At 32.9% G+C, this 27,371-nt stretch overlaps 2 protein-coding genes across 2 annotated transcripts; one reads left to right on the top strand and one right to left on the bottom strand.

Annotated features, from left to right (window-relative positions):
- Positions 1 to 3,116: 3,116 nt before the first annotated feature.
- LOC132730900 (diphthine methyl ester synthase-like) lies at positions 3,117 to 13,364 on the top strand. The gene is given in 9 exon segments (XM_060716983.1): positions 3,117 to 3,317; positions 9,310 to 9,370; positions 9,739 to 9,802; positions 10,280 to 10,388; positions 10,639 to 10,657; positions 10,802 to 10,903; positions 11,638 to 11,677; positions 12,055 to 12,161; positions 13,137 to 13,364. Coding segments are annotated over 9 exon segments (858 nt in total). The 5' UTR covers positions 3,117 to 3,182; the 3' UTR covers positions 13,358 to 13,364.
- LOC132730899 (uncharacterized) lies at positions 12,791 to 27,371 on the bottom strand. The gene is made up of 11 exons (XM_060716982.1): positions 27,165 to 27,371; positions 26,140 to 26,359; positions 25,685 to 25,834; positions 22,906 to 23,051; positions 22,127 to 22,264; positions 21,391 to 21,489; positions 20,814 to 21,034; positions 19,596 to 19,841; positions 18,059 to 19,024; positions 17,607 to 17,850; positions 12,791 to 16,345 (listed from the first exon to the last, which is right to left on the bottom strand). The coding sequence occupies exons 1-11, from the start codon at positions 27,348 to 27,350 to the stop codon at positions 15,710 to 15,712; spliced, it is 3,252 nt and encodes a 1,083-aa protein (XP_060572965.1). The 5' UTR covers positions 27,351 to 27,371; the 3' UTR covers positions 12,791 to 15,709.

Below are 27,371 nucleotides of genomic sequence, written 5' to 3'. Positions count from 1 at the left end.
TGATTGGCTTTCCGAGATACGGGGATTCCTTTTGAACTCAGACAAATCGGTTTAAGGCCTAGAACAATACGGACGAAGAAGAATTGAGGGCGTTTATAATCGTGAACTAGTTGGTAGAGTGTACAATATTTACAATATGTAATCTATAATATAAATTGTCTATGAACATTTCGCAACAGTAAATTTCTATCATATATTACAATTGCGTATTTACAATGTGTTAAGTAATTAATAGGGCCTACTGTAAATACTCTAAATATCAACAACTATTTAACAGTATAGTTTGTTCGTTTATTTAAGTCTGTTTAATTAGATTCTCACATTTACAATTGTAAACAAACATAGTACATAAAATTCATATATAGAGGATATTGAATGAGTGTAGTTTAATACTAAATTTATTGAACGAGTTGAATAAAATCATATTATGCGAGCCTCTGCGGGCGAGCATAATATTGTTTTATTCAACGAGTTCAATAAATTTAGTATTGAATCTACACGAATATAATATTCTTTTTATCACATAATATAAAATAAGAACAATAATCTGTAAAAATGAGTAATTTTTCAACGACGCGCCTATAGTGTAAAGCTAACATTAGCGCGCTTTAAATAACGCTATGTTTCTATATAGCGCAAATGACGTCACGCCAAATTTAAGTGTTTTTATTTGTTTGGGTCGTCAGACCAAACAAATAATGGTAGCGAAATTTCAGAGTCTAATGCTGTTAATTGCAAATGCCTAAAGTAGTCCACTTTTTTGAAGCGGTTACTTCCCTTTATATGTACACTAACGCCGAAAAATTCAGGGGAGATCAATGCGTAAAGATTGTCAAATGAGAGGCGCATTAATTTTCAAGCAAAGTAGTTCCCGAATGGTCGAAGATTTCTAATATTGTTTCATTCTTTATAGATATACATGCTTACAGTAATTAAGCTCCATGATTATTTACATCTGTGTTAAACAACAGGTTTAGCGTCGAAATAATAAGAGTTACATGTACAAACTCTAATTTAGAATAATATGGTTTTCTTCAAGACGTTAGCATATAACTTCACCGTGGCCGAGGGGTTTGCACACTCGCTTATGAATCGAGAGGTCTGGAGTTCAAATCCCAGTTGAGGGAACTCATTTTTTTTTTTAAAAATTTAAGTCAAATAAACATTAAATTGACTATCAGTATTGCAATTAGTCTTATAGCCAATTTACTACAGTTAAAACACTGGAAAGCATTGGTGGCACTATACAAAAACAAATTGGTTTATAATCTCACAACCTTCACCTTTCTGACATTCTGAGACCTAAACAATTTCAGCGCCTTCTGTGCTTTGATTTATATCGTTTTTGGGCTTACTATGGTTTGAACGCATTTAGGCTATCTGCGCGGAGCAAAGATAGTTCCAATATTTTGCTATAATATTCATAAAATCATAATACCTTATCTATTTCAAAATTGACTGGTCATTTAATTACTAAATTTCAATTCCTTTTATCACAAAATTACATATATCATTGCTTTACGCGATTTGAATATTACTACGCCAGCAGTCGATAAAAATTTAAAGAGAACAAGTTTATTTTTTCTACCTTCTGGTTCCCGATGCATGAAAGCCAAAATACGTAAATAAATTTAGTGCCAATTTTTTTTAAGTTAAACTACCAGAGAACACAATAATTCAGGATAAAATGGAATACGATTTTCAAATAAGATAACTTTAAGCTTAAAATGCTTAAAAAGTATGAATGTATATACTGGAGTAATGCCAGTATTAATGCCTTATATTCGCTTCTAAACAAGTGTTTGTGCTATAGATTGACGGCTTTTCGCCCCCCCCCCCCCCAAGGGGGATGTGCCCCCTTCTGTTTGGGGGTTCGCCAAGAAACTTTTGGACATGTGACCCGCTAAAAATGGCCTCGATCAGATCGATCTTAAGGTAAGGAGTAACCAACGCTGAAAAGCCTTTTACTCTATCTCAATCCAAAGGAGACTGATCCAGACCTTTAGCAACCCAATCTGTTAAAGTGCTATGTATGTGTATTAAATCTAAATTATGTTTTTTTTTCTTTTTTAGTTTTGTTCATTTTTAAATATAGAATTCTGCTTAGGCAGGTGTTAGGGTGCATGGACGATAGCATGCAATTACTACTAATTGTCCATGAACAGATTCAATCAAACCGAGTCTGCAATATTTTCAATTCCGTTCTTGAGAGATTCCGCTTTTCTTAATTTTTGTGCATTAAATGCTGTATATGTTATTTTCCTATAAGTTTTGTATTTAATGTATGTTTATTTCTTCGCTTTCTTCTAAATTTGATCTTATTTGCTCATGCATGCTATTCTTCCCTCCATTTGATTGTGTATGCGCGCCTCCTACTTTTTATTTCATTCGCACATGTGTTGCTTTTCATAACAATTATGCAATTTATCTGCCCTCTTATTACTTCATGCAGATTTCGATTTATACGTGATTGCTTGTTTTATTCAATTAATTAACATACTCTGCATGCATATAATCTAGATGTCTGGTTGTTATTTTGCTACATTTATATTTTGTTATCTTCCGATATATGTACGTGCTGTAAATGTCACTGCTCTTCTTTTGATTATACAATAATGGTCTCGAATTTATTCATGTCAAAGCTATTTATTATTTTACTGTTGGCAAAGATCCTGCATGTTGTAATTAAGGTTGTTACCACACTTAAGTGAAATTTTATATATGTGCATGTACAGTATATCTAATTATGCTTCTAAAACAATTTTCAAACATCGAAGAATATGTAAAATAAGTACTGCAAATATTTGTTCACATTATATGTAATCATTAAGATATACATGTATGCATTCAATTTTAGACTTAGACTTTATACAAAATAAATTTCTAATTACCTAGCTGTAATTTAATGTTATGTCTTTAAAGATAATGCTTTACAGTATGGAATGACAATATTGATAAATCTTCATTTGAGCATTATATTTATGATATAAAACCGTAATTAAAGGTTATTAAATATGTTTTAAATGTGGAATTTTGTTCAGAAGAAAAAATAGTATCATAACCGGTTTATCCAATTTACATGTCCGTGTTGTCCCATATGCTTGCTTCATGACTTCCGTTACGTCATTTCCGTACTAGTAATTAACCACACGTGAAGTCTGACAGAAGTAAACAAGAAAAATATGTTTTATTTAGTAGGACTTGGGTTAGGTGACGCAAAAGACATAACAGTAAAAGGTTTAGAAATAGTGAGGAATGCTAAACGTGTTTATTTGGAGGCATACACATCAATTTTGACTGTTGGCAAAGATGCTTTGGTATGGAAGTTGCAAGTTGAACCAGACAATTATACAGAGTGGTTGGACAAATGCTCGGCGCATACCAATGCTCGGCGTAAAAAAAATATTTTTTTTAAAATATCTGAAAATGTCTCGAGTTATCTCTGGTTTAGGTCACTGGTGCATTTATTTACATCTTTCACCATTTTATCCTGGTGTGGTTCACTGCTGGTAAAGTCACGTGACAGTGCTAATAGCAGACGAATAACCGTATGTAATCCCCAACATATAAATTAATATGAAAAAGGCAAAGCCTCAAAGCGAGCTCGATGTACTTTTTACGTGAAATAGCATGAAATAATCGCTCATTTTTATTTCAAATGCAGTGACGAGTGCGTGTGACGTCACACGTACTGTGTTTAATATGGCTCCGCCCCTGTCGTGAAATGAATAACGAGTTTTGAAAACGTTGATAAAACTATGTTTATTTTATTTCACTCTATAATTTTTCAAGCGAAATAAAGATTATTTAAAGTGAAATAAATGTAAAACTTAAAACGTTTGCGACATTAAAATAACGTACTTGATTTGTTTGTTTTGCACGCGCTGTTTGGCGCTACATTGTGACGTCACGTAAACAATACTTTAAACGTCTGTACAGTGTTAACGACTGAATAAAAGATATTGGTGTTCGGATTCATTTTCTTAGTTAGACCATTTTCTTTCATTCTAGATAGTTTTCACAACAAATTTGTCAAAAAATTGTTTTAATTTATCAGAATTTTCAAACAAAATGGCGCCTTCAATTTTCATTTTCGTTCAGCTTCCGTTATTCTGGTTTCCTGTCCAATTATGGTTCCCATAGACGTGCGCGGGTGACCAGTCTACACATCCGTTTTCAGTCAGAATTCCTCAGTTTTTATCGTTATCTTTAAATTCGAAAGGTTGCGATGTGTCCAATTCGGTACTTCGAACGAAAGTTTTCAAAACCATCACTTAGCAGGTACTCGCGTTACCGTAAAGCTCGCTTTGCGAGCAGGCCCTTCTGGCCAGCTCGTCGAGCTCGCTATTAAAATCTTTTAACACTACAGTTCTGGGGCTGTAAAATTTAAACTAAAAGTTGAGTACTTGTAAATGTATAAACCTAATTTGGTTGTTACAATTTATTCAATATGTTTTCTCCATAAGATAAAAAAGATGTTTTATTCGAAAAACAATCCTGCATCATATAGTATTGTACGCCGAGCTATGGTACAATTTCACGCAAACCACTCTTTGTTTATCCGGACTATCTATAGCTCCAGCCATGCACATCATTATGATTAGCGAATTTTACACAATGGCTATTTAAAACAATATCATCGGTCTTGAAAATGGACATATAACATTGAGGTTTGTTGACGTTGATTTGAATTTGACATATCAAATAAAGTATTTTTACGCCGAGCGTTGGTCCACCCACTCTAGAAATTTTAATTCGATTTGTGAATATTGAATTATATATGTAGATAAACACAATTTACATACTGAATAAACAATTTGAGTCTGTCTTCTCCCGCTTCAACCATTAAGTCTAAACCAGTCATGTAAACCAGACGCTTGTGGGTCAGATCCTGCGCCCCCGTAAACACTCTATCAAAAATATTTTAATATTTAAACATGAACGGGACATCTGCTACAACGATACAACTGGTTTTCAAATAATTTTTACATATCTGAAAAAATTACCTTTTACCATCTAGTCTTGAGACTTGAAAACTGGGAATCTGATTGGTCCATGGAATTTAACCCAGATAAATGTGAAGTCCTTAGTATCAGCGGCAAAAACATCCAGTAACATTCCTCTATAATTTACATGGTCAGCAACTAAAATCCACAGAGGCTGCAAAATATTTAGGCATAACAATTAGTACAGATCTATCCTGGACCAATCACGTAAATAACAACAGCAAAAGCAAATCATTCACTCAGATTTATAAAAAGAAATGTCAAACTTCGAACAAAAAGGTCAAAGAAACTGCGTACAAAACTTATGTAAGGCTCCAGTTAGAAAACTGTTCCACAGTTTGGCATCCTTGGCAAAAATATCTGGTTTACAAAATAGAAGAAGTTCAAAGGTCAGCTGCCAGATATGTATACAGCGACTACAATTACACCAGTAGTGTATCTAAAATGATAAGTGAACTTAATTGGCAAAACCTAGAACAGAGACACAACATCAGCTCTGTTACCCTTCTCTACAAAATCCAACACAATCTTGTGAGGGTCGACCATCACCATCTGACACCCAATAGAAACCTGAACAATAAAAACTGTCTCGATTTAATGAATGCAAACAGTCACCAATCAGGATGGCATCTTCAAACATTTAAGCTCTATAACCGTGAAGAAGCCTTTATTTTCAAAGATTTTACAATTTTTTATTAAATATTTTTATTTCATAACTTTTAATTTTGGAATTTTTTCCTGTAGATTGGGAAAATAATATATGTCACGGTTCAGATCTGTTCACCATTTAGGGGAGAAGATGTGTAAGCGGCCTGATAGCTCAGTCGGTAGAGCCGCGGTACGGTATTCCGAGGGTCATGGGTTTGAGTCCCGGTCAGGCTGCACATTTTCTCACCCTGTGACATTTGGCGCCCAACATGGGACCGTGATGGTATAAGCTCCAAGTTCAATTTCACATTGTTCTCTTTACCCATTAGAAATTCGAGGACAAATTTTAATATAGTGGGGAGTACCGTATGTCACGGTTTAGAACTTTTCCATATTTAGGGGAGAAGATGTGTAAGCGGCCGGATAGCTCAGTCAGTAGAGCCGCAGTACAGTATTCCGAGGGTCCCGGGTTCGAGTCTCTGTTAGGCTGCACATTTTTTCTCACCCTGTGACATATACTATTTTCAATTGGGAATATGACCATGTGTCGGCTATAAAATAAGCCAAAAAATCTGTGTACTTAAAACTTACTATGCATTGAAACAGTCACTATTTCTTGGCCCTTAGGTAATTGAGTATTCTAAAAGTAGGATATATTTCAAATTTTTGTTGATTTTAAAAGTATGGGATAAAGGCAGATTAAGCAGAAGAACTAACCAGTTTAACAATCATTTAGTGATCATCATACACTGGTTTCTATCTTTAAACTCGGCTTACATAGTATTTATTATACAAATTGAAATATTTGCAACTTCTTTAAAACTGTTTATGCTATGATAATGGATGCAGGTCTTTCTGTTATATCAAGGACTGATTCACTGACATGAAGTGGATATAAAAAAAATGTTGTTTTTTTTTTAAACAAATGTCAATTATTTAGTTTGAATCATCTTTTGAAGCATGTTTTTGTGTGGATAATATTCTATGAGCAAGAAACTCTACATCTGTGTACACATATCTTTAGATGTGCATTCTGAGATTATGTAAAAATGATAGATCTGCTCAACATGTAAACTAATGTAAATATAACAATATTTTAACAATTTTAAATTTATTCTTCACACTTAACTTGCTTTCTGCCAGTACTCATAGAGCTTTGATTGAATTATCTCCCTTTATTATAATTATAATTTTAATAATGTTTATGGAGAGAATAATTTGAAAAAGTATTGAAATCTTGACACAGTGATACAGATAGAGACCAGTGAGTGGCAGTGATTTGTCCATGAATCATAACTGTAGCTTACTTTGTTTTTGAATGAATTCCATTTATAATGCTTTTGATTCTACAGTCATAATCTATTAACCAGTGATTCTTTCAAATTTGGTGAGAACATAATTTAGGTCATGTCTAAAATAGATAGATTTTTACCTTATTGCTCATGCAGTTTTATTTATTATAATAAATATACAGTGACAGATGTCATAGTGCTGAGAGTATCCATCATATTTAGTGATAGTGTAGTTTATTTTTATAATTATGCCCCCATTTCGAAGAAAAGGGGGTATATTGCTTTGCACTTGTCGGTCCGTCGGTCCGTAGACCAAATGGTTTCCGAGTGATAACTAAAGAACCCTTAGGCCTAGGAACTTCAAACTTGGTATGGTGATTGGTCATGACCAGTAGATGACCCCTATTGATTTTGGGGTCAAGGGGTCAAAGGTCAAGGTCACATTGACCTTGAAAGCAAAAACGGTTTCCGATCAATAACTAAAGAACCTTAAGGCCTAGGAACTTCAAACTTGGTATGGTGATTGGTCATGATCAGTAGATGACCCCTATTGATTTTGGGGTCAAGGGGTCAAAGGTCAAGGTCACATTGGCCTTGTAAGCAAAAACGGTTTCCGATCAATAACTAAAGAACCTTAAGGCCTAGGAACTTCAAACTTGGTATGGTGATTGGTCATGATCAGTAGATGACCCCTATTGATTTTGGGGTCAAGGGGTCAAAGGTCAAGGTCACATTGACCTTTTAAGCAAAAACGGTTTCCGATCAATAACTAAAGAACCTTAAGGCCTAGGAACTTCAAACTTGGTATGGTGATTGGTCATGATCAGTAGATGACCCCTATTGATTTTGGGGTCAAAGGTCAAGGTCACATTGACCTTTTAAGCAAAAACGGTTTCCGATCAATAACTAAAGAACCTTAAGGCCTAGGAACTTCAAACTTGGTATGGTGATTGGTCATGATCAGTAGATGACCCCTATTGATTTTGGGGTTAAGGGGTCAAAGGTCAAGGTCACATTGACCTTGTAGGTAAAAACGGTTTCCGATCAATAATGAAAGAACCCTTAGGCCTAGGGACTTCAAACTTGAGATGGTGATTGGTCATGATCAGTAGATGACCCCTATTGATTTTGGGGTCAAGGGGTCAAAGGTCAAGGTCACATTGACCTTGTAAGCAAAAACGGTTTCCGATCAATAACTAAAGAACCTTAAGGCCTAGGAACTTCAAACTTGGTATGGTGATTGGTCATGATCAGTAGATGACCCCTATTGATTTTGGGGTCAAGGGGTCAAAGGTCAAGGTCACATTGACCTTGTAAGTAAAAACGGTTTCTGATCAATAACTCAAGAACACTTAGGCCTAGGAACTTCAAACTTGGTATGGTGATTTGTCATGACCAGCAGATTACTCATATTGATTTTGGGATTAAGGGGTCAAAGATCAAGGTCACAATGACCTTTTAGTAAAAACGGTTTCTGATCAATAACTAAAGAACGTTCGTCCTAGGAACTTCAAACTTGGCATGGTGATTGGTCATGACCAGCAGATGACCCCTATTGATTTTGGGGTCAAAGGTCAAGGTCACATTGACCTTGTATGTTAAAACGGTTTCCGATCAATAATAAGAGAACCCTTAGGCCTAGGAACTTCAACCTAGGCATGGTGATTGGTCATGACCAGCAGATGACCCCTATTGATTTTGGGGTCAAGGGGTCAAAGGTCAAGGTCACATTGACCTTGTAGGTAAAAACGGTTTCTGATCAATTTACTAAAAACGCCTAGGCCTAGGAACTTCAAACTTTGTATGATGATTGGTCGTGACCAGCAGATGACCCCTATTGAGTTTTGGGTCAAGGGGTCAAAGTCATGACCAGTAGATACTTTATAACCCTTATTAATTGTTTGATCACTGGGTCAGAAGTCATGCATTATAACCTTATCACATGACTAATTGGCTGCTGATAGGGGGCATACATGTTTTACAAACATATCTTGTTATACATGTATTTCAGTAGGTTCTGTGGAAACTTTATATGTAGAATTATATTAAGGGTTAAATTCAGGATTATAAGTATTTAAGTAGAAAATAAGTGAAAAAATAGATAACTAAACAACTAAAATGAAAACTAAGGTGAAGTTTTTCTTTAAGTCTTTAAATGAGTCTAACAATCATTTGTCTCTTACCACTAATTCAGAAATCATGTGGAATATGTAGTAGTAGCCTAGTAGGTCACATGCAGAGAAATTTCTAACATTCATAAATGAACATTTCATCCCATTAGTGCATTAACATGTTAACTCCCATTAAATTATATAAGGAGTTAAATTATTACTGCACTAAGATGACGATTTATGTCATTTCAGGAGACTTTCTATGGTAGAGATGTGATCCTAGCAGACAGGGATATGGTAGAGACAGAGTCAGGTGACTTAACTGAATTTATGTTTCTTAGGGTTTTAAATAAAAATTCATCATTTCCTAAAGTCTACCTAGGAGTTTAGTGCATTGCTTTCATGAGTTGTAAAATGTTAATGAAATAAGAGAATAATTGCAATTACTATTCTGTTTATAAACCATTTTTAGGTATCCTTCAACTTTTTTGAAGGAAGCAAAAACATATTTTTATGTTTTATATTTTTATGTTACTGTTAGTTAAACTATAATTTTATTATATCTGTTTGTATTTGATACAGTTTTATGGGTATTTTTATCAATAAATTATAATTACTGTAATACAGGGGATGCTTTGAACAATTTATATAAACTTATATGTATATTGTTTTTATATATAGATACATTGTTGGCTGACTCTGAAAGAGAAGACATAGTATTCCTTGTAGTTGGTGATCCATTTGGGTAAGAATATTGATTCTTATTTAATTACAATATTTTAAGGAATTGATTAAATTAAATAATCAGAGCATTTCTTAAAGTTTTGTTGCCACATTATGTGATATTGTCAATCTATCTGATTGTCTCTATTATATTTTATGCTTTGCTTGGAATTGAGCTTTGTGTTTTCTAATAGTCTATTTTTTCAAACATCAAACTTTCGTCAAATAAAGAAGTTTAAGGCTGGATTTGGTCTGAGATTTTATAGGTAAGATCATTGTTAAAAGGTTTAATTGTCTGATAGTATAGTGCTGTAATTGCATGTAGATATTTTAATATATGTATACATGTACAATTTTGTCAGGTGAAAATATTTGCTGCTTATTCCCCAAGAAGTATTGAAAGCACTTTTTAATAGATTGATGTTGAATAAAGTGGAGTGCAATATTGTTTTATATATGTATTTTTTTCTTCAATATTATTTGATGTACTGTATTATAGAGCTACCACTCACACTGATCTGGTGTTACGAGCGAAACAGAAAGGTGTTCAATACATAGTGATCCATAATGCTTCCATCATGAATGCAATTGGATGTTGTGGTCTTCAGGTATATTAATAAATATTTACAAATCATGTAATCCTCAATGCTTGTAGATTTTGAATCCTACAAGAGATGTTGAATTTGTCCATATGAGGAAGTTATCTTTCTTTCTTGAGGAAAGTTAAGAAGACATAGCTATTTGCGTCAGGTCATGTTAGAAATAATGCATTGACACTAAGGGTAACAGTATGATATTTTGCAGAAAATTCACATTTGATATCATTATAGGATGCTATAACTGTTCTCAAAAGATAAGATTTACTGATTTAGTGATAATGATAAGTAATATATGTGTGTTATCTCTTTTCTGGTAGATATATAGTACTTAGTTATTTAAAAATGCTCGATTTTTTGCAATACACGGTATATTTTCTATAATCCAGGTTAGTAATTTTCAGCTTTTACAATTTCGGTGAAACCATTTTCAATAGTATTCTGGGATGATATTGGAAACCAGACAGTTTTTATTGATAAGATATGTACAAACCTACAGAGAGGCATGCACACACTGTGTCTACTAGGTAATCAATGATACTTATTTCATATTCTGAAGCTCAAACATACTTGTATTTAGTGTACATAAAAGGTATATCCCCTTGTTAACCCTTACCCTTGCATTAAATTTTAAACAGTTCTGGTTGTTTAATCAGTTTTATTATCAAAGCTGACATTAGAAATATACTAAAAATATTATACTTAGTGGACTAAAAACATGTATCTTCATGTAAAAGTAAATGACAAGGAACATGTATCTTTATAACAAAAGTAAATAATAAAGTTATTGAATTAACATTTTTAAAAACGACTTTTGTTAGCCTAAATGAGTAAACAGGTTAGTCTGGCTCTATATTGGTAATAATGGTCTGCTATTACATAGCTGGGCCTCAAATCAGAGTATGAAATGAGTGAAAAATAGTTTTGTCAGATTCATAAGATGAATCCTTAATGTAGTGGAAAACTTGTGTGTACCATAATTGACTTGCCGTTTTATTAATTTGATTCTGTCCATTGTGCTTTATGCTGATGTCAAACTTATGAAATTAGGCAGCAGAACATATTGATATAGAACCTGATCACACTGCATGTGCAGAAAGTGAGTGGCTCTATAATGCTGACAAAGGCATTTTATAGCCCTCTAAATCAATATTAAAACAGGAATCCGATATATTTACATGTCCAATATTAAGTATGGGAACATTTTATTATTTGCTGTTCATTAAAAATGTTACATGTTGGTGTTGTCTTTTTGTTTCAGATATAAAAGTAAAAGAACAAAGTATAGAAAATCTTATGAAGTAAGATATTTTTGTTAATGAATATTGATCTTTCTGATTAGCTTATGGACGTACATTTTCTAATTGATTAAGCAAGATAAATCAAAAATTTTGGAATATGCCTGCTTTGGAGTTTTAATCATTTTCTTTCTGTAAAGATGAACTTTTATACAAAGTACATTAATATTTAGTTTTAAATGACATATGTTCCGTCTTGACATCAACACTCTTTTCGATATGTTATACAGGTAATTACTTTGGGACTCACTTAATTTGGCATGAAATTTCTTGTTTAACTTTATAATAAATACTTGTCTTTCCCATATATTTATATCGTACATGTGTTTTCTACTGTTCTAAGTTATCATCTTAAAGCATGCCTTTCTTGTACATTTCAGAGGCAGAAAAATATATGAGCCACCTCGTTACATGTCTGTTAGTTTAGCAGCTGAACAACTTGTTGAGATAATTCAAAACAAAAAATCTGACGGACAGACTGATTTATGTAAGTCTTTATGTCAGACATAAAATAATGTAGGAACTCCACTGAGGTTCAAAAGCTTTAAAACATAATATTTGAATTCCTTACATTGATCATCTAGGGCAGTAAAACAAAAAGGTATGAAAGTGCTAATAACAAAATATACTCGCAAGTACATTAAAAATAAATATTTGTGCTCTTCTTAGCGCAATTTGAGTGAAAAGCACTGCAAAATGCTTTTCAGTTTTGGATCTTAGTTCACAAAATAGAATAATTTTCCGGGAAAAATTTCAGAGTTAGCGAATGATCATTGGTCTAGACCTACATCAAAAGGAACATTTATCTCAAAAAATTATTTAATTTTTAAAGTGTCTAATATTATTTAGGCTAATTTTCTTTTCTTTTTTTCAACTAAGGTTAACATAGAATTTATTTTTCTATGTAACTGCTTCTAAAACAATGGGTCTACTACAATAACATTGAGACAAATAATATTGGCGTACAATCATAAATATTTACCATCTGTGTCAAAATTTTTATCTTCATTAAAGGCGGTACATAGGATTCTGGTATAAAAGTCGGCAATATGTATCAATTTGATTGACCTATAATCGATCATCCAAACTAGATTAAATGCACAATTCAAATACTGATAGAGTTGATTAACTTTATTGCAATATAAAAGCTACATATATTATCACATGGAATGTACAAGCTCTGTAAATACCATAAAATACATACATTGAGTATGTCATATTTTTTATGTAAATAATATAAAATAATTTCATTTTAAAACAAAAAGCATTATTAAATAATTCACAATAAAATGTATGTCACAATTTATCTGCATGTAAATGAATCAATAAACTGATAAACATTAACAAAAATGTTCACCCATAAAAATAGTTAAAAACATTTTAAGATGATTTTAAAAATGATAATAGTTGGTTTTGATAGAAAATTTTGGAATGTATTAAAAATCATGCATAAATATTTCAGTATTAGATGAAGACAGTATATGTGTGGGTGTGGCCAGAGTTGGAGCAGACACACAGACAATTTGTACCTCCACCCTGAAGAGTATGACTTCCTGTGACCTTGGGGAGCCATTACATTCATTGGTTATACCAGGGCATATGCACCCATTAGAACTTGACATGTTAAAACTATTCACTACAGATGAAAATGTTATACAAAAATTAAATAATTTGTACACATGAAAATAAATTATGATTTTCTTGTTATTAAACTCCCCCTAGTTAGTGTAGCCCGGTTTTGGTTACCTGTCAGAATAGTGATTTGTTGTATTTTTGTCATTTTGAAATCACTTGACACCAATGTAATGTAAAATGAGACATATTATCATGAATAAGTACCAAGAATAAAACTTAGGTCAAATGGTAAAAGTTTGGTTTAACACAGACTGTGTAAACAATATATTCGATAATTCTACCATTTGATGGGTGATTTTGGAATAATGATTTAACAAAGGCTGAGTATGATGAGATAGTATGTCAGGTATAGGAACCAAACATGAACCTTAATGGTCAAGGTCATATTTAGAGGACAAATGTCAAATACTGGTCTTAATTTGTCAGAATAAATGGCTTAAAATCAATGCTAAATTTTGAAATTAAACAATGGCACACATGCTAACCATAATGAGGAAATGAATTGTACACCAAACACCAAAACTTAAATGTGATTTAAACATAACCATTTTTCTTTAAATGTATAAGTACACTGGACATAACAATTTAACTTTTTGCTTTTACATAGCAAAAATAACCCAAGGCATGGCCTTTTAAGATCCAAGAAAGTTGTACTCGTATATTATATAATATAACCTGTAAAGGACCATTACCTAATTCTTCATGCTAAAAAGCTAAACTCTAGGCATAATGTTTTCAGAAAAGATGATTCAAATGTCTATGAAAACAGTGACCCAGGGATCTTGTACCAAGTGCAACCACAGGGATATAATTCCTATAATTTTTGTTAAGGTTCACCTGGCACTTAATCATTGTATTCTGACACTTTGCAATGAAATATTGTCCAAGTTAACATGGCAATGACACATTGTAGAGGCTCACTTGGCAATAAATTCATGTGGCAATGAAACATGCCAAAAGTATCACATATTTATCTTTATTGGCAAAATAAGTGGCCTGTTGGGCAAACTGTAAACTTGTGGATATTTTTATTTGTTCATCAGTAGAGGACCACTGCTGAACATTTACATGTAAGCTCTAGACATTGAAGTTCTTTAAAAAGTGTCCTACAAAAAAAGGCAGGGCTAATTTTGACACCCAGGGGCATAATTTATGTATTTGAAACTTTTGTTAGATCTGGGCAATGTTGACCACTAAGTCATTTTTTGAACAAACTCAATAAAGGTCCATTCCACAACGCTGCATGCCAAATATCTCATGACCTTGTAATATCTGACAGTGTTTTTATCACAAGTCTCTATAAAACCACTGATATATAACTTAATGGAATATACAATGTAGTTGTTTTATTATTTTTTTTGTATTGCTTCATTCCCTGAACGTTGGCTAAGCAGTTTCTGTGTATATGTGATTTTAAGTAATTGTGGGCAACAGAAGAAAACATAAAAATTGAATCTCCATCAGGCCCAAAAGATCAATGGAGCAATAAACTGCATGTGCTCAGGCAAGCTAAAAACTGTAACTTTTTCTCATATTACAAGATATAGAGGATATTTGTTTGTTTTGCATGTAAGATTGAAATATAATTTCACTGAGTGAACACCAGATGCAATATTTTCACGAGTGGCGTAGCCACGAGTGAAAATATAATAGCTGCTGTTCACGAATGAAATATTTTTCAATCTTATATGTAAAACAAATAAATTTTCTTTTTATTTCATGCTTTTTAAGTGATTTTAAGTATTTTTTTACTGGTTTTGCCGCGTAATGTCACGCATTCTCCTTTGTGACGTCCTCACATCATGCCGTCACATAATCAATTTTGAAATATAGGTCTGTTAAATTTCTTTAATTTTGTTACGTTTTTTAACATGATGTATGATGACATCGACTTTCTTTTCCTAAAGAAGCAAAATTTACGCACGACGGCATTAATTTCTGCCTGTTATTCCATTTAGTTATGATTTTCTTTTCATCCGCATTCAGATATAGTCCGGCTACAGTGAAAATTATATTTCATAAATTTCACTAGTGGTTTATCAGAATATAATCATCTGATATATTACAATAAAACACTGGAAAGCATGAAATAATAAAATATATATATATCCCTAAACAAAATTTTCTGGGATATATAGGAGCTTGTTGATCGCTCTGTCCATTTCATGGTTTCTTGTTAATAACTAAAGTTAGATTGAGATATGATGATCAAACTTGGTAAATAGCAAGCTTATGTAAAGATAGAGTCAAGGTCAAGATCACTGTTATTAAAAATAGAAAATGGTTTCCAGACAATAACTAGGTCTATTTATAACTATTCCCTTCAGAGATAGCTCCAGTTTTCAATGTTGTTATTGCATGTAAGGTCATAAAGAATTCTGTACCAGTTCACTCTTAACTCTAGTTCTTACCATCACTTGAAAAATGCTTCTCTTGGAAATGGATTGACACTTCAGGAAAATTTGGATAATTTTTCCAACTCTTCAGCCATTTCTTTGCATCCAAATTCCCATCAAGACAATAGATTATTGTGCCCCACCATTCATTACAAAGATGTAATCTCTGGTCGGTTTCATCACTAAACTTCTCTGTTTTCTTTGGTCTGAATGTTTCTAGATATTTCTGGAACCATTTTTCATCTTCAACCACCTCAAAGTCATTATCTTCATTTTTACTTTTGCCAGAATTTCTCTGCTCTCTGCCACTCATCCCTTTGAATTTCCCAGATGATCCGCTTTTCTCAAGTTCATCTGTTAAAGACTCTTTTGATGACCCTTTAAAATATTCATCAGGAATTTCATACTCCCTTCCTATTTCCACAACAGGCTGCCCTGCCCACATTTCCCACATTATAATCCCAACCCCATACATATCATCCCTGACCCTGTATTTGACCAAATCTTTGTTCTGGAAGAATTTTGGCTCAAGATGAATATACTTGGAAAGGCAAACTTTTCCATCTGTGACAACTGGTTCAAGATTTACTCTCACCTCTGGACTTATGTTTGTCAACTTGACTTGACCATTGGCATCAACCTATAAATAAAGCATTAACAAAACTTACTGATAAGAAAGTCACAATTCACATGATGTCAGTTAGGTCCAAGTTTTACTAACCAGAGTCCATAGATTGGGTGAAATATGTCCAAATCAAATTTAGAAAACCAAAATAATATCTTATTTGGGCAACTGTATGCCCTTTAACATGAACTTTTTCAGAAACATGTATTGTCCTAAATTACAGGAATATAGGTTCTGCAGACCATTTAATACGATGAATAGTTAACCTATGAATCATGAACTTCTTTCAAGCCTTTCATTAGAGAGCACAAATTTGTTGACTCAAATCTTTGACTGGTATCTTAGACCTTGAGTAATAGAGTTTCTTAAATGTGAGTTTTGGATGTTGTCCCAATGTGATAAACATTTGACAAAAATATAGTTAATATGCCTCAAGCAGTTCAAAATATATACAGCAGACACAAAACCGCTTTCACTTTTAAATTCGAGTTGGCACTCGTCTTGAAATGAGGAGTCTATATGTTGTCTTACACAGATAAAGATCTGACCCTAGGAAAACATCTTTCGTGTAGTTAAAAAGAGAGCAGACACAAATTTGCTGGTTCAAACCATTGTCAAATCATAAATATCCCCTTTCATAGAATGGTTTAACAATTACTGGCCTAAACACAAACTGCTGGCCCAAAGATTTAACTTGTCACTGTGACCTTGATTTGGATACATGAAATGATATTTTTGTGGGACATACCAGTTCATAAAATTTATATGACAAATCATCACCAATTAGTAAGCAGCGCAGTGAGGTCATCCTAAGTATACAACTCATTCGTAAATAATGACGTCATTTTAAACTGACAAGAATGATTGATCAAACACTTATGTAAACACAATACATTCCAGTCTGACAAGTTAATTCTAATTGTTGAAAACTTGATAAAATAACTTTTTTGTTATTTCTTTTGTTTAATAATTTCTATATCTTAGCAACAGTTGAGTGTGAAATAGAACAGCGTTATACGAAAATCGTCACCGGAAAGAATCTCCGCTAGAAAATATAGCATTAAGTGATCTACCTTATTTTGTCTTGTTAGAATCGAAGCAATATTGGTCTGAGCGGTGTTAATCGGCAATTTAACACCGGTTTTGCCATTTTGATGAAAAGAAATTAAGCACTCATGACTGCGCCTTCTTGGTCAATTCCTACGCATCAAAACTCCAAATTGGTGTTTAATAGCCGATAAACACCGCTTAGACCTATATTATTTCTTAAACATACCGCTACTGTGTCCATACTAAGATCTAAGTGTATGAGTTTTTTGTCATGTAGATAGTCTAGGCCATTCACCAACTGGATCATAGTGCGTACACAATTGTTGTCATTGTTATTTGTGAAGTCAACTCTTGTGGTATACTGTCGGAGACTACACTGAAGGGGTTCAAGAATCTGGTAGAGTTTTCCACTCCCAACTCCAGGATTCCAGAAACCATAACATTTGGCAATATTCTCCTTCTTAATTATTCTGAAAAAAATAAAACAATATAGGTTTGAATTTTATATATGCATTTCAAAACTAAATTCATACAGGTTTACATTAGCACTTTTCTATAGATTGATTCAATTAAAGAAATGATAATTGCACAAGTTATGATAACTGTGGGATAAAAATGGGACACATCAAAATGGGACACATCAACAATATCATATCAAATTTTATTAAGCTTACTTACTTGTATGCTTCCAGAATTTTTAAGAACTGTTTCATCTTGTTTCTTTTAATTTCTTGTTTGGCTGCTCGCACACAAACAATGTCTTTGCCCTCAGTTATTTTCATAGGTTTCGACTTTGCCTCAAATATCTCTGCCTCCAACCCTTCACATATCAACTTATCATTGCAGACTTGAATATCTGCAAACGGAACTTCTTCAATCCAAGACGCAAATTTTGCTGGCAAATGTATGAGCATGAAATGATTCAGGCACTCTCGTAATATCAGAAATTTGTTGTTCATGGGTTCATAAACTTTCCTCACATCTTCATCTTTCCGATCTTCATCTTTAAGATTTTTAAGAAGGTCAAGGTCACATTGAATCTGTGTCTCCATCCTATTGTGTTGTTGTTTCAAATAAGTCATAAGAGGCTGCATATCTTCCTCAATGATCTGTCTCATGTTTATTTTATGTGTAATGTTTTCAACAGTCCTTTGAGCATATTTTTCACACACTACTTTGAGTTTCTCATTATCTCCTAAAGCTTCTTTAAAGTCCTTGTCAAGACTGTATTTCGAGTAAAACTTCTCAAAAGCCTGAACTCCAAACACTGGTAACCTTACAATCATTCCTACAAGTAGAGCAGGAGCAAGTCCAATTCCTAAAGCAACTTTAGTACCCAGACTTAGGCCTCCAAATTTATTCTGGATAAACTCTGGAACCAAATCGATTTCATCGTCATAAGTAGCCAGTGATTGTGTTTTTTGCGGTTGAGACATTAACTTCTCAGCTTGATAGATTTCCTTATCAAAGGCAGGAAATTCCTTTCCAATACTTTCCTCAATGTGTTTAGCTATGTTTCCGAATTGGGTTTCTTTAGATTCCCATTCTTTGATCAGTGTGCGCATGCTTCCGTAAACTTTGTGTCTCACCTCCACAGCTGCTTCATTCCAAGTCTTTCTCTTGGGAAGCTCTTTGTCAGAAAACCTGAAAATTTTAAAGTCACTATAAATATTTAATAGCATCTATGATATAAGCAGTAACAAATTTTAGTATTACTAAAATTTATATACCATTGCAAAGTGAATTGTTGACATTCAATATTTTTGTTTGTGATAAGGTTAAAATATTCATGTTACAAGAATTTCAGTACCCTATTTTACACGAGCTTTAAATACTGCTAAAACTACAGTTAAACAATAGTCTTCAATATTATGAAATTGATGACTTATATAACACAAGATTTAAATTTCTATTAAACTGTCTTCCAGTTGACTAAGTAAAAGCGCTAGATATTGTGTAACTCAAACATTATCTTTTTGTCTGACAGACAGAGTCATGTCTCACAACACATTCTATATACATTCATCTTTAGATGCTGAAATAAATCAGACACATTGGTCATTCACTGACCAAATAATTACCAGACCAGCTTCAAATTTGTCTAATATGTCAGATGACCAGACAAATTACAGAAAACCTTTTGAATGGCTGTACAAATGGAGGTCAAAGATTTAAAATTGTGATAAATCATTTTAATCTCCTGCAAGTTACATACTTGCAAACTTTAGCTAGGTTCTTTTTTTCAGTGATGAAATGTTTCAAGTTGTCAGCAATATTTTCTATATCAGTTTTCAATGTTTTAAACTGTTCATCAAAGAAAGTTGATATCCTTGACTTCAACTGATTCAGTCGGTCTTTTGTCTCTTTCCGTTTTTGTTCTCTATCCTCTTGTGACAGGTTCAGTTGTGACAAATGTGCACCAAAACATGTGATACTTCTTGTTATAAACCATTCTAAGTACCTGAAATTATTATGATTATTTGTATTTTATTTCTAGACAATTCTTTTCACCAAATGTTACTGACTAGGATAGCTTATGATAAGAGAGTATTTGGCATAATTTAAAACTAATAAGAGAGTATTTGGCATTATAAATAGGCAATAAAATAAACACATAAGAGAATAAATTGGCATTATTTAAAACCAATAGCATAGCATTTGTTAACTATTTTGTAGAACGAATTTCATCAAGGACTAATTAAACCTTGTTACACGTAAGTTATCAGTGCCATTTTCTCTAAATTTTACAAAAGCATTCAGTTAAAAATTCAAAATAACCTTGAAAGAAATAGTTTAACATGTTCTCACAAAATTTCATAGCATCAATTCATGTTTTCCCACAAATTACATATAAGTTTAAGTACTATTAAGCAATGCCTTTGTTTGCTTGTTAAGCCAAAGGCAAATCCATTATTTGATATTCATATACTGTAAAGGTTTCCTGTATAATACTGTTATACATGTCTTCATGACAATGACCTTGGTATTTAGGAAGCAAAAACAATCAAAGTCAAATGTTTCTTCTGCTTCATGTAATTCTAACTAAACATTACATGTATCTCATCAAACTATTTATTAAATTAAAGCAAAAAGGGTATTCTTCAAATCAAGTTACTTCTTTACAGTTTGATCTGGTTCCCATAACAATTGCAAAGATTTTCTTGTAAGGACTTTAAAAATATTATTATCTGATTACATAAATTTTCAATAAAATTTAAATTGCACACTGACAGTTTCATAAAGCCTTGTTTTTAAACAAAATTTTGTTTTCTAGGATGGTCTTTCCTTATCTCAACTTTCCTTTAGCATTGTAAAATGAAAATAAAAATATCATATTCAAAAGTTATAATGTTTAAACCTAAAACATGTAAACATGTTATTGAAAACAATAAGTAAAATAAGTCTGACTACAGTTTACTGTTGAATAACTTACCTATAACCTTTCAGAACAAGATTTTCTTGACCTATAGGAACCAATGCATTAATATTCTTCAAGATAATCTCAAACTTTGGTGCCAGGCCTCCCTTCTGTTGTATAAACAATGCTTCTAGAGTGGAGAACCGTATCAGCTGATTTTCTTTACATTCCGGCCAGGCTTCCTTTACTTTTCTTTGTGTATCTTCCCACACATCTTCCCTGTCCTTACTACTAACCTGTGTACCAGTTTAAATGGTTAATTGTAAATAACTCATGTCTGAGCAGATTGTCAATATTTTGCAAGATCATAGTGTAAAAATAATCAGATATGTGTTACAGTAATATAAAAAGACAACTTTCGCTGCTACAAAAATTTTGTTAAGGATGATCTTTCTGTTGCGTTCATGCTAAAAACATCACAGGACTGAATGATCGATAATGGAGGGGCCGCCTCAAAATACTAATCTTAATCTTTTTCAAGGGGCGACTCTAAAACATTTATCTATATTAAATATCCTATGTTTTATCATTTCAGTATTTGCTTCTTTTCTTAGCAAGACTGATATGTTCAAGATATGTATAGTGTTTATACCTCATCCCATTTATTGCAAACAAAGATGGCACTCTCTGGACGGCATAGTTTCTGGTCCTCCATCGCCTGTCTATAAACTTTCTGCACCAACTCTTTGACCTGTAAAAAGTATATTCAGAGAGTACAATATAAAACAAGTTTTTTTTTGTTTCCAGCTTTTTCTTAGCATGCATTCCAGCACTGGTACTGTCAAAATAATGTAGTTTACATTCCCTAGCTTGCATGCCTTCTACAATGGTACTGTCAATGATGTAGTTTACTTTACCCTAGCTTTCATGATTCCAGGCACTGGTATTGTCAGTGATATACTTTACTTATTATAGCATAGGTTGCACGGACCATGCACTGGTACTTTCTTTAAAGTTTTTTATTTAACTTAACTTGCATGCTTCAAACAATGCTACTGTCAACAATGTATTTAACTCACCAAAGCTTGAATGCATCCAACAGTGGTACTGTCAACAATGTAATTACTTACGATGCCTTGCATTCCTCAAGTATTGGTACTGACAATGACATTCCTTACCATAGATTGCATTGCCTCTACAGTGGTTCTGTGAATGATGTTTTATAACCCTACAATGCTTGCTTTCAGCACTGGTACTTACCCGAGCTTGCATTCCTCAAACATTTGTAGTATCAATCTCAAACATTTGTACTATCAATGAAGTAGTTTACATACCCTAGCTTGCATATCTCCATCATTGGTACAGTCATTGACGTATTTTAAACTTACCCTAGCTTGCATACCTCCAGCATTGGTACTGTCAATGACATATATAAATGCTGCAGCATTGAGGATATAACTGAGAACCATGCTTGTCATTTCCTTTGTCTCTCCTATACCGGGACTGTCAACTATCATCAAACCTGACTGAAAATAAAGAACATTGAAACTACATTTTTATCTTACTCTTCAATTAGTTAAACAAACAATATTCTGGTTTAAATACTAAAAAAAACAGCTATTCACATACCTTAAAATTTTCATCTATGAGAAAATCCCATTTGTGTTCAGTTCAATTCTAACCATACCAGAAGCTATGAGAAAATCCCATTTGTGTTCTGTTCAATTCTATCCATATAAGTGTTAGAATACGCCAATTTTTTACTGTTCAAATGTAGCATATTAAGGGCTACATACGAATCACATTTATTTCATACATGTATATAACTCATATTGATGTATTTTAAAGTTCTTGGGCATAAACACTGGATGGTTGCAAACACTTTGCTATCATCCATGTTCTTTTGGGGATTAGGCTCGTAAGCCAATACCAAGAAAGAAGGAGGCATACTGGCTCGGACTACACCAGACTTAATGGTTTTAACATGTTTTATGTCTTATTTCCAGTTTTAGTTATATTTATCATATAATCATTCATTTGGTCTGATGTTTCTTAGCCAGTTATGCCAAAAATAAAGATTTATAAGTCTATCACTTGTTTCGTGGTTTTAATTTGATTGAGTATAAATTAACACTTAATAAACTAGGAAAACAATCAAATATTTTACTTTAAGTATATCACATGGTAGGTATATCTTTGCAAGCCTATACACTGCTCTTTTATTGCCATCTAAAGCCTGTATTCTCTCTGCTAACATCTCTGTAAATTTACCATCTCCAGGGTCCTCAATTTTTGTAACTTCATTGCTGCTACCTGAAATAACAAACACATTCTTATGCTGTGCTAATACAATAGTAACAGATTATACTCGGACACACAAAAAATAGGTATATAGTCTATACAGACTTGGAAAAATAAGAAAATATTCATCTCTCTCGTCAAATTAAAAGGCTTTCATACCAACAATGGAAAAAAGAAATATTCAAATTCTACATAAAAACTACATTGAAATTCAATTTCAAGTATTATATCTGAGACAATTATTTTTTCTCAGATTTGTTACAAAAAAAATTTGTTTAAAAAAAAGTGTTTAAAGCAGTGAAAATGAGCCATGTTTTTTACTGTATGTGTATTTACATTCGCGGAAGCAAATTTTCGCGGAAAGGTCCATTTTGGGGGTACATACATATATTCGCGCTATTTTGAATTCGCGGAGGTGACTGCCGAAAATCATAAATTCGCGTACACCCATCAGGTTAACAAGAGCTGTCGGTAGGACAGCAACGCTCGACTATTCTTAGTTCTTGATAGTAAAAAAAAATGCTTGATAGAGTTACCTCCTCCTGTTTACAGGTTGGGGTCATGATGGTGAACAAGTGTGCAAAGTTTCAAAGCCATATGTCAATGGACTTTGAAAATATTTGAACTATTACAAAAACTTTAACGTAAATTCTAAGTCGAAAAAGGGGCATAATTCTGTCTAAAAGCTTGATAGAGTTACCTCCTCCTGTTTACAGGTTGGGGTCATGATGGTGAACAAGTGTGCAAAGTTTCAAAGCCATATGTCAATGGACTTTGAAAATATTTGAGGTATTACAAAAATTTTAACGTAAATTCTAAGTCGAAAAAGGGGCATAATTCTGTCAAAATGCTTGATAGGGTTACCTCCTCCTGTTTCCAGGTTGGGGTCATGATGGTGAACAAGTGTGTAAAGTTTCAAAGCCATATGTCAATGGACTTTGAAAATATTTGAACTATTACAAAAACTTTAACATAAATTCTAAGTCGAAAAAGGGGCATAATTCTGTCAAAATGCTTGATAGAGTTACCTCCTCCTGTTTACAGGTTGGGGTCATGATGTTGAACAAGTGTGCAAAGTTTCAAAGCCATATGTCAATGGACTTTGAAAATATTTGAACTATTACAAAAACTTTAACGTAAATTCTAAGTCGAAAAAGGGGCATAATTCTGTCAAAATGCTTGATAGAGTTACCTCCTCCTGTCTACAGGTTGGGGTAATGATGGTGAACAAGTGTGCAAAGTTTCAAAGCCATATGTCTATGGACTTTGAAAATATTTGAACTATTACAAAAACTTTAACATAAGTGGTTACGCCGACGCCGACGCTCGGGTGACTGCAATAGCTCTACTTATTCTTATCGAATAGTCGAGCTAAAAAATGAGGGAAATTACTCTTACACGATAAGGCAATGGTTTTCGCAAGCAGCCTTCTTTCATTTTACATACTTTTTACTGTAATCATTGTGGGACTTCACAGTTATTTTCAACACCTGGTGTCACACAATACGGTATTGTACAGAAAAAAGACATTCAATTTGTCTAGCGGACAGATTATGGCAAACATATGAATGTCCGTTAACGTGCTTGATTTTTCACAGTTTTAAACAGCACTGAATGAGACCATAATCTTTTCACTGATTTTGTTAAAATGTTGAATGAGTAATTGTGTTTTCTTTTCCATGTTTTCATCAGTTAAATTCGTTAATGTATGTGTTGTTTGTATTGTTTTTTTAGAAAAAACAAAATATAATCTGATTAGATGCCAAGACGTTTATGACTCAGGTTATGAAATAAATAGGGTGATGCAATGGTATTGTTCAAACATGTATATACTTATACAAGAATCCGATAATCATGTCAGTCAAACAATAATACACCAGCAAACTGATTTATATACAGAACTGAATGTTACATATACAGTTTATACAACAGTAAAAGCCCTCTTGAAAGCGCCACGGATTCCAAACTTATGGCAGCCGTGAACACACAGATATACATTTTTCTGTAGATGCGCGAAAATATGACTATTAAGAAATTATTGGTGTAGAAATATTCGCGCTGAACATGAACTCGCGGATCGAATGTCACCGCGAAGATGGCGAAAATTTAAAGCCCGCGAATATTTCTACACTAAAGCCCGCGAATATTTCTACACATACAGTATGTCTGTCCCACCTTGCGCAATCAATAGGATGGTTTGTTTTAGGCACCAATATAGTAGGTGGTACGATGTATTTTTAACTCACAAGCATAAATTTCTTTTTCCAGTATGACTGGGCCTTTACTGTGGGCTGATACTTCAAAAGTAAAGTATTACACGACCCTAGCACATGCTCTTAACATTGTGATCACATTGCAAATCTGCAGTAACTTATATGAAATAAAGAAGGACCTTTTGCTGTCAACCCTCAAATTATTATTATACTAACCAGATATAATCTTATCAACCACATATTACAATTTGGTTGTATATCAAAATTGTATATATATTAGAGAATTTTAACTCATTCATTTGAAACATTTATGCTTACATGAATAAAAGCTTCATGTTAATAGCAAAATTGACAAATTAATAAAAAATTAATTTCCTTTAGATATTCATATTAAGCTGAAATACATAATTATATATGAACATTCCATATTACCAGCTTTTACAAGTTCAGCCCATGATTTTTTATCTTTCCCACAGTATTGTATCTCACAGATCACATGAGTGTTGCTTAGCAATGAACATGGCAGGATATCCTCTCCTAATAATAAATTGATAAACGATGACTTCCCAGAACCTGTTTCTCCTAAAAAAAATAGAAAAAAAAGGAAAAAAATTGTAAGAGAATTATTAATCTTGGTATTTAATATTGCAAAAGGTAAGACTGACTGCCCTTAGCCTTTTGTTTATATTCATGGATCTTCTTTATATTTATGATAGACTTATCTTTAGAGAATTATGGAATTTAAGAACAATGTAGATTAAAATCTAGGATAACACTTTAGTCTTAAAAGAGAATATTTAGAAGTAATGATTTCAAAATTTTATTCGATAAACTCATAGAGGGTGCATTTTAGAGTGAAAAGTATGTGTCCAAAATAATGAAAATACCTAAAACAAGCACTGGCGCTACATCACTCAACATTTTTTTCCTCTCTTGATCCAAACGTTCACAAATATTTGGGAACATTTTATTCAGCTCCTCTATAACTGGATCATCATTATCTTTAATCACATTGCTAGCATAATTAATGGTTTCATCATACAAATCAGACAACGCTTTCCTTCGTGTCTTGTCATGGTCTCCACTTACGGAAAGAAAATTTATTTCCTGTAATAAGCAGAGAATATAATTTTTCAAATATAAATGAAATTGAATTTATCATTACTACTACAGATTACTTATTGATAATTTTGAAAATATATTATTTAAGCAAATGACAATTTAAGCATATTACAATGATATCAAAGATTCCTTCTACAATTGATACATTTAAAGGTATTAAATGCCTCGATGAAGAGATGTGGTATGTCTTCAGTTATATACATTTTGTAATCATATTTCAGTATGTCAAAAATAATTTTGTTTGAAAACAAACATACATGTAGAAATAGATATATAATTAAATTTAGCATTTCTCTACTTTGCAGTTCAGGGGTTTCTATTTTGGTTTATACAGAATTAGATTGTTTAGGAAGCTTTAAATAAAGACATGTATACGTGTTCCTGGAGCCAACCAGTACTGAGCAATGAGTGTAAACACTGGTAATGTTTTTCAGCTCATCCCTGAAGGGGTTTGAACCCATGTGGATAGCAATCTTATGATAACTATTATTTTTTCTGTATCGCCTATCAGTAATAATCCTCTGTTTTCAAGTAAAATTTGAAGATTTATATGGATAAACACTGCATATGTCTAAACAAATATACAGTTACACTAATTCCATACAGAACAGGTGTTTCAACTTTCGTTTTTAATTACCCTTGATTATTTCTTATATAGGTGAGAAATGTCTTTAAGATTTACTTTTAGCTTTCATCCGTTTATCGTTATAATAATAACTTATGCATTTTCATAAAAAAATCTTGGCAATTACAATGTATTGAAAACGAAAGTAGACAATTACGCCCTCACCGCTTGTCTTTTTGTTTGACATAACAGATGAAATTTGATAAGCCATTTTATTTTGTCAAGTTCTTTGTTATCTCCCAAAGAAATCTTATATTCTCTGCACTTTTTCATTGCTTTTGGCATAGTAAGCTGGTCTATTTCTTCCTCAGATATCTTAGATACCCGCAGTTCAGGCTGTTGTCCCGCCATCTTTTTGGCCTCGTTATAAAA

Source organism: Ruditapes philippinarum, unplaced genomic scaffold (assembly GCF_026571515.1).
Source record: "Ruditapes philippinarum isolate M1 unplaced genomic scaffold, ASM2657151v2 ctg752_1_1_1_1, whole genome shotgun sequence".
NCBI classification, from domain to species: Eukaryota; Metazoa; Mollusca; class Bivalvia; order Venerida; family Veneridae; genus Ruditapes; species Ruditapes philippinarum.
This window is presented reverse-complemented; position numbering and strand designations above follow the sequence as displayed.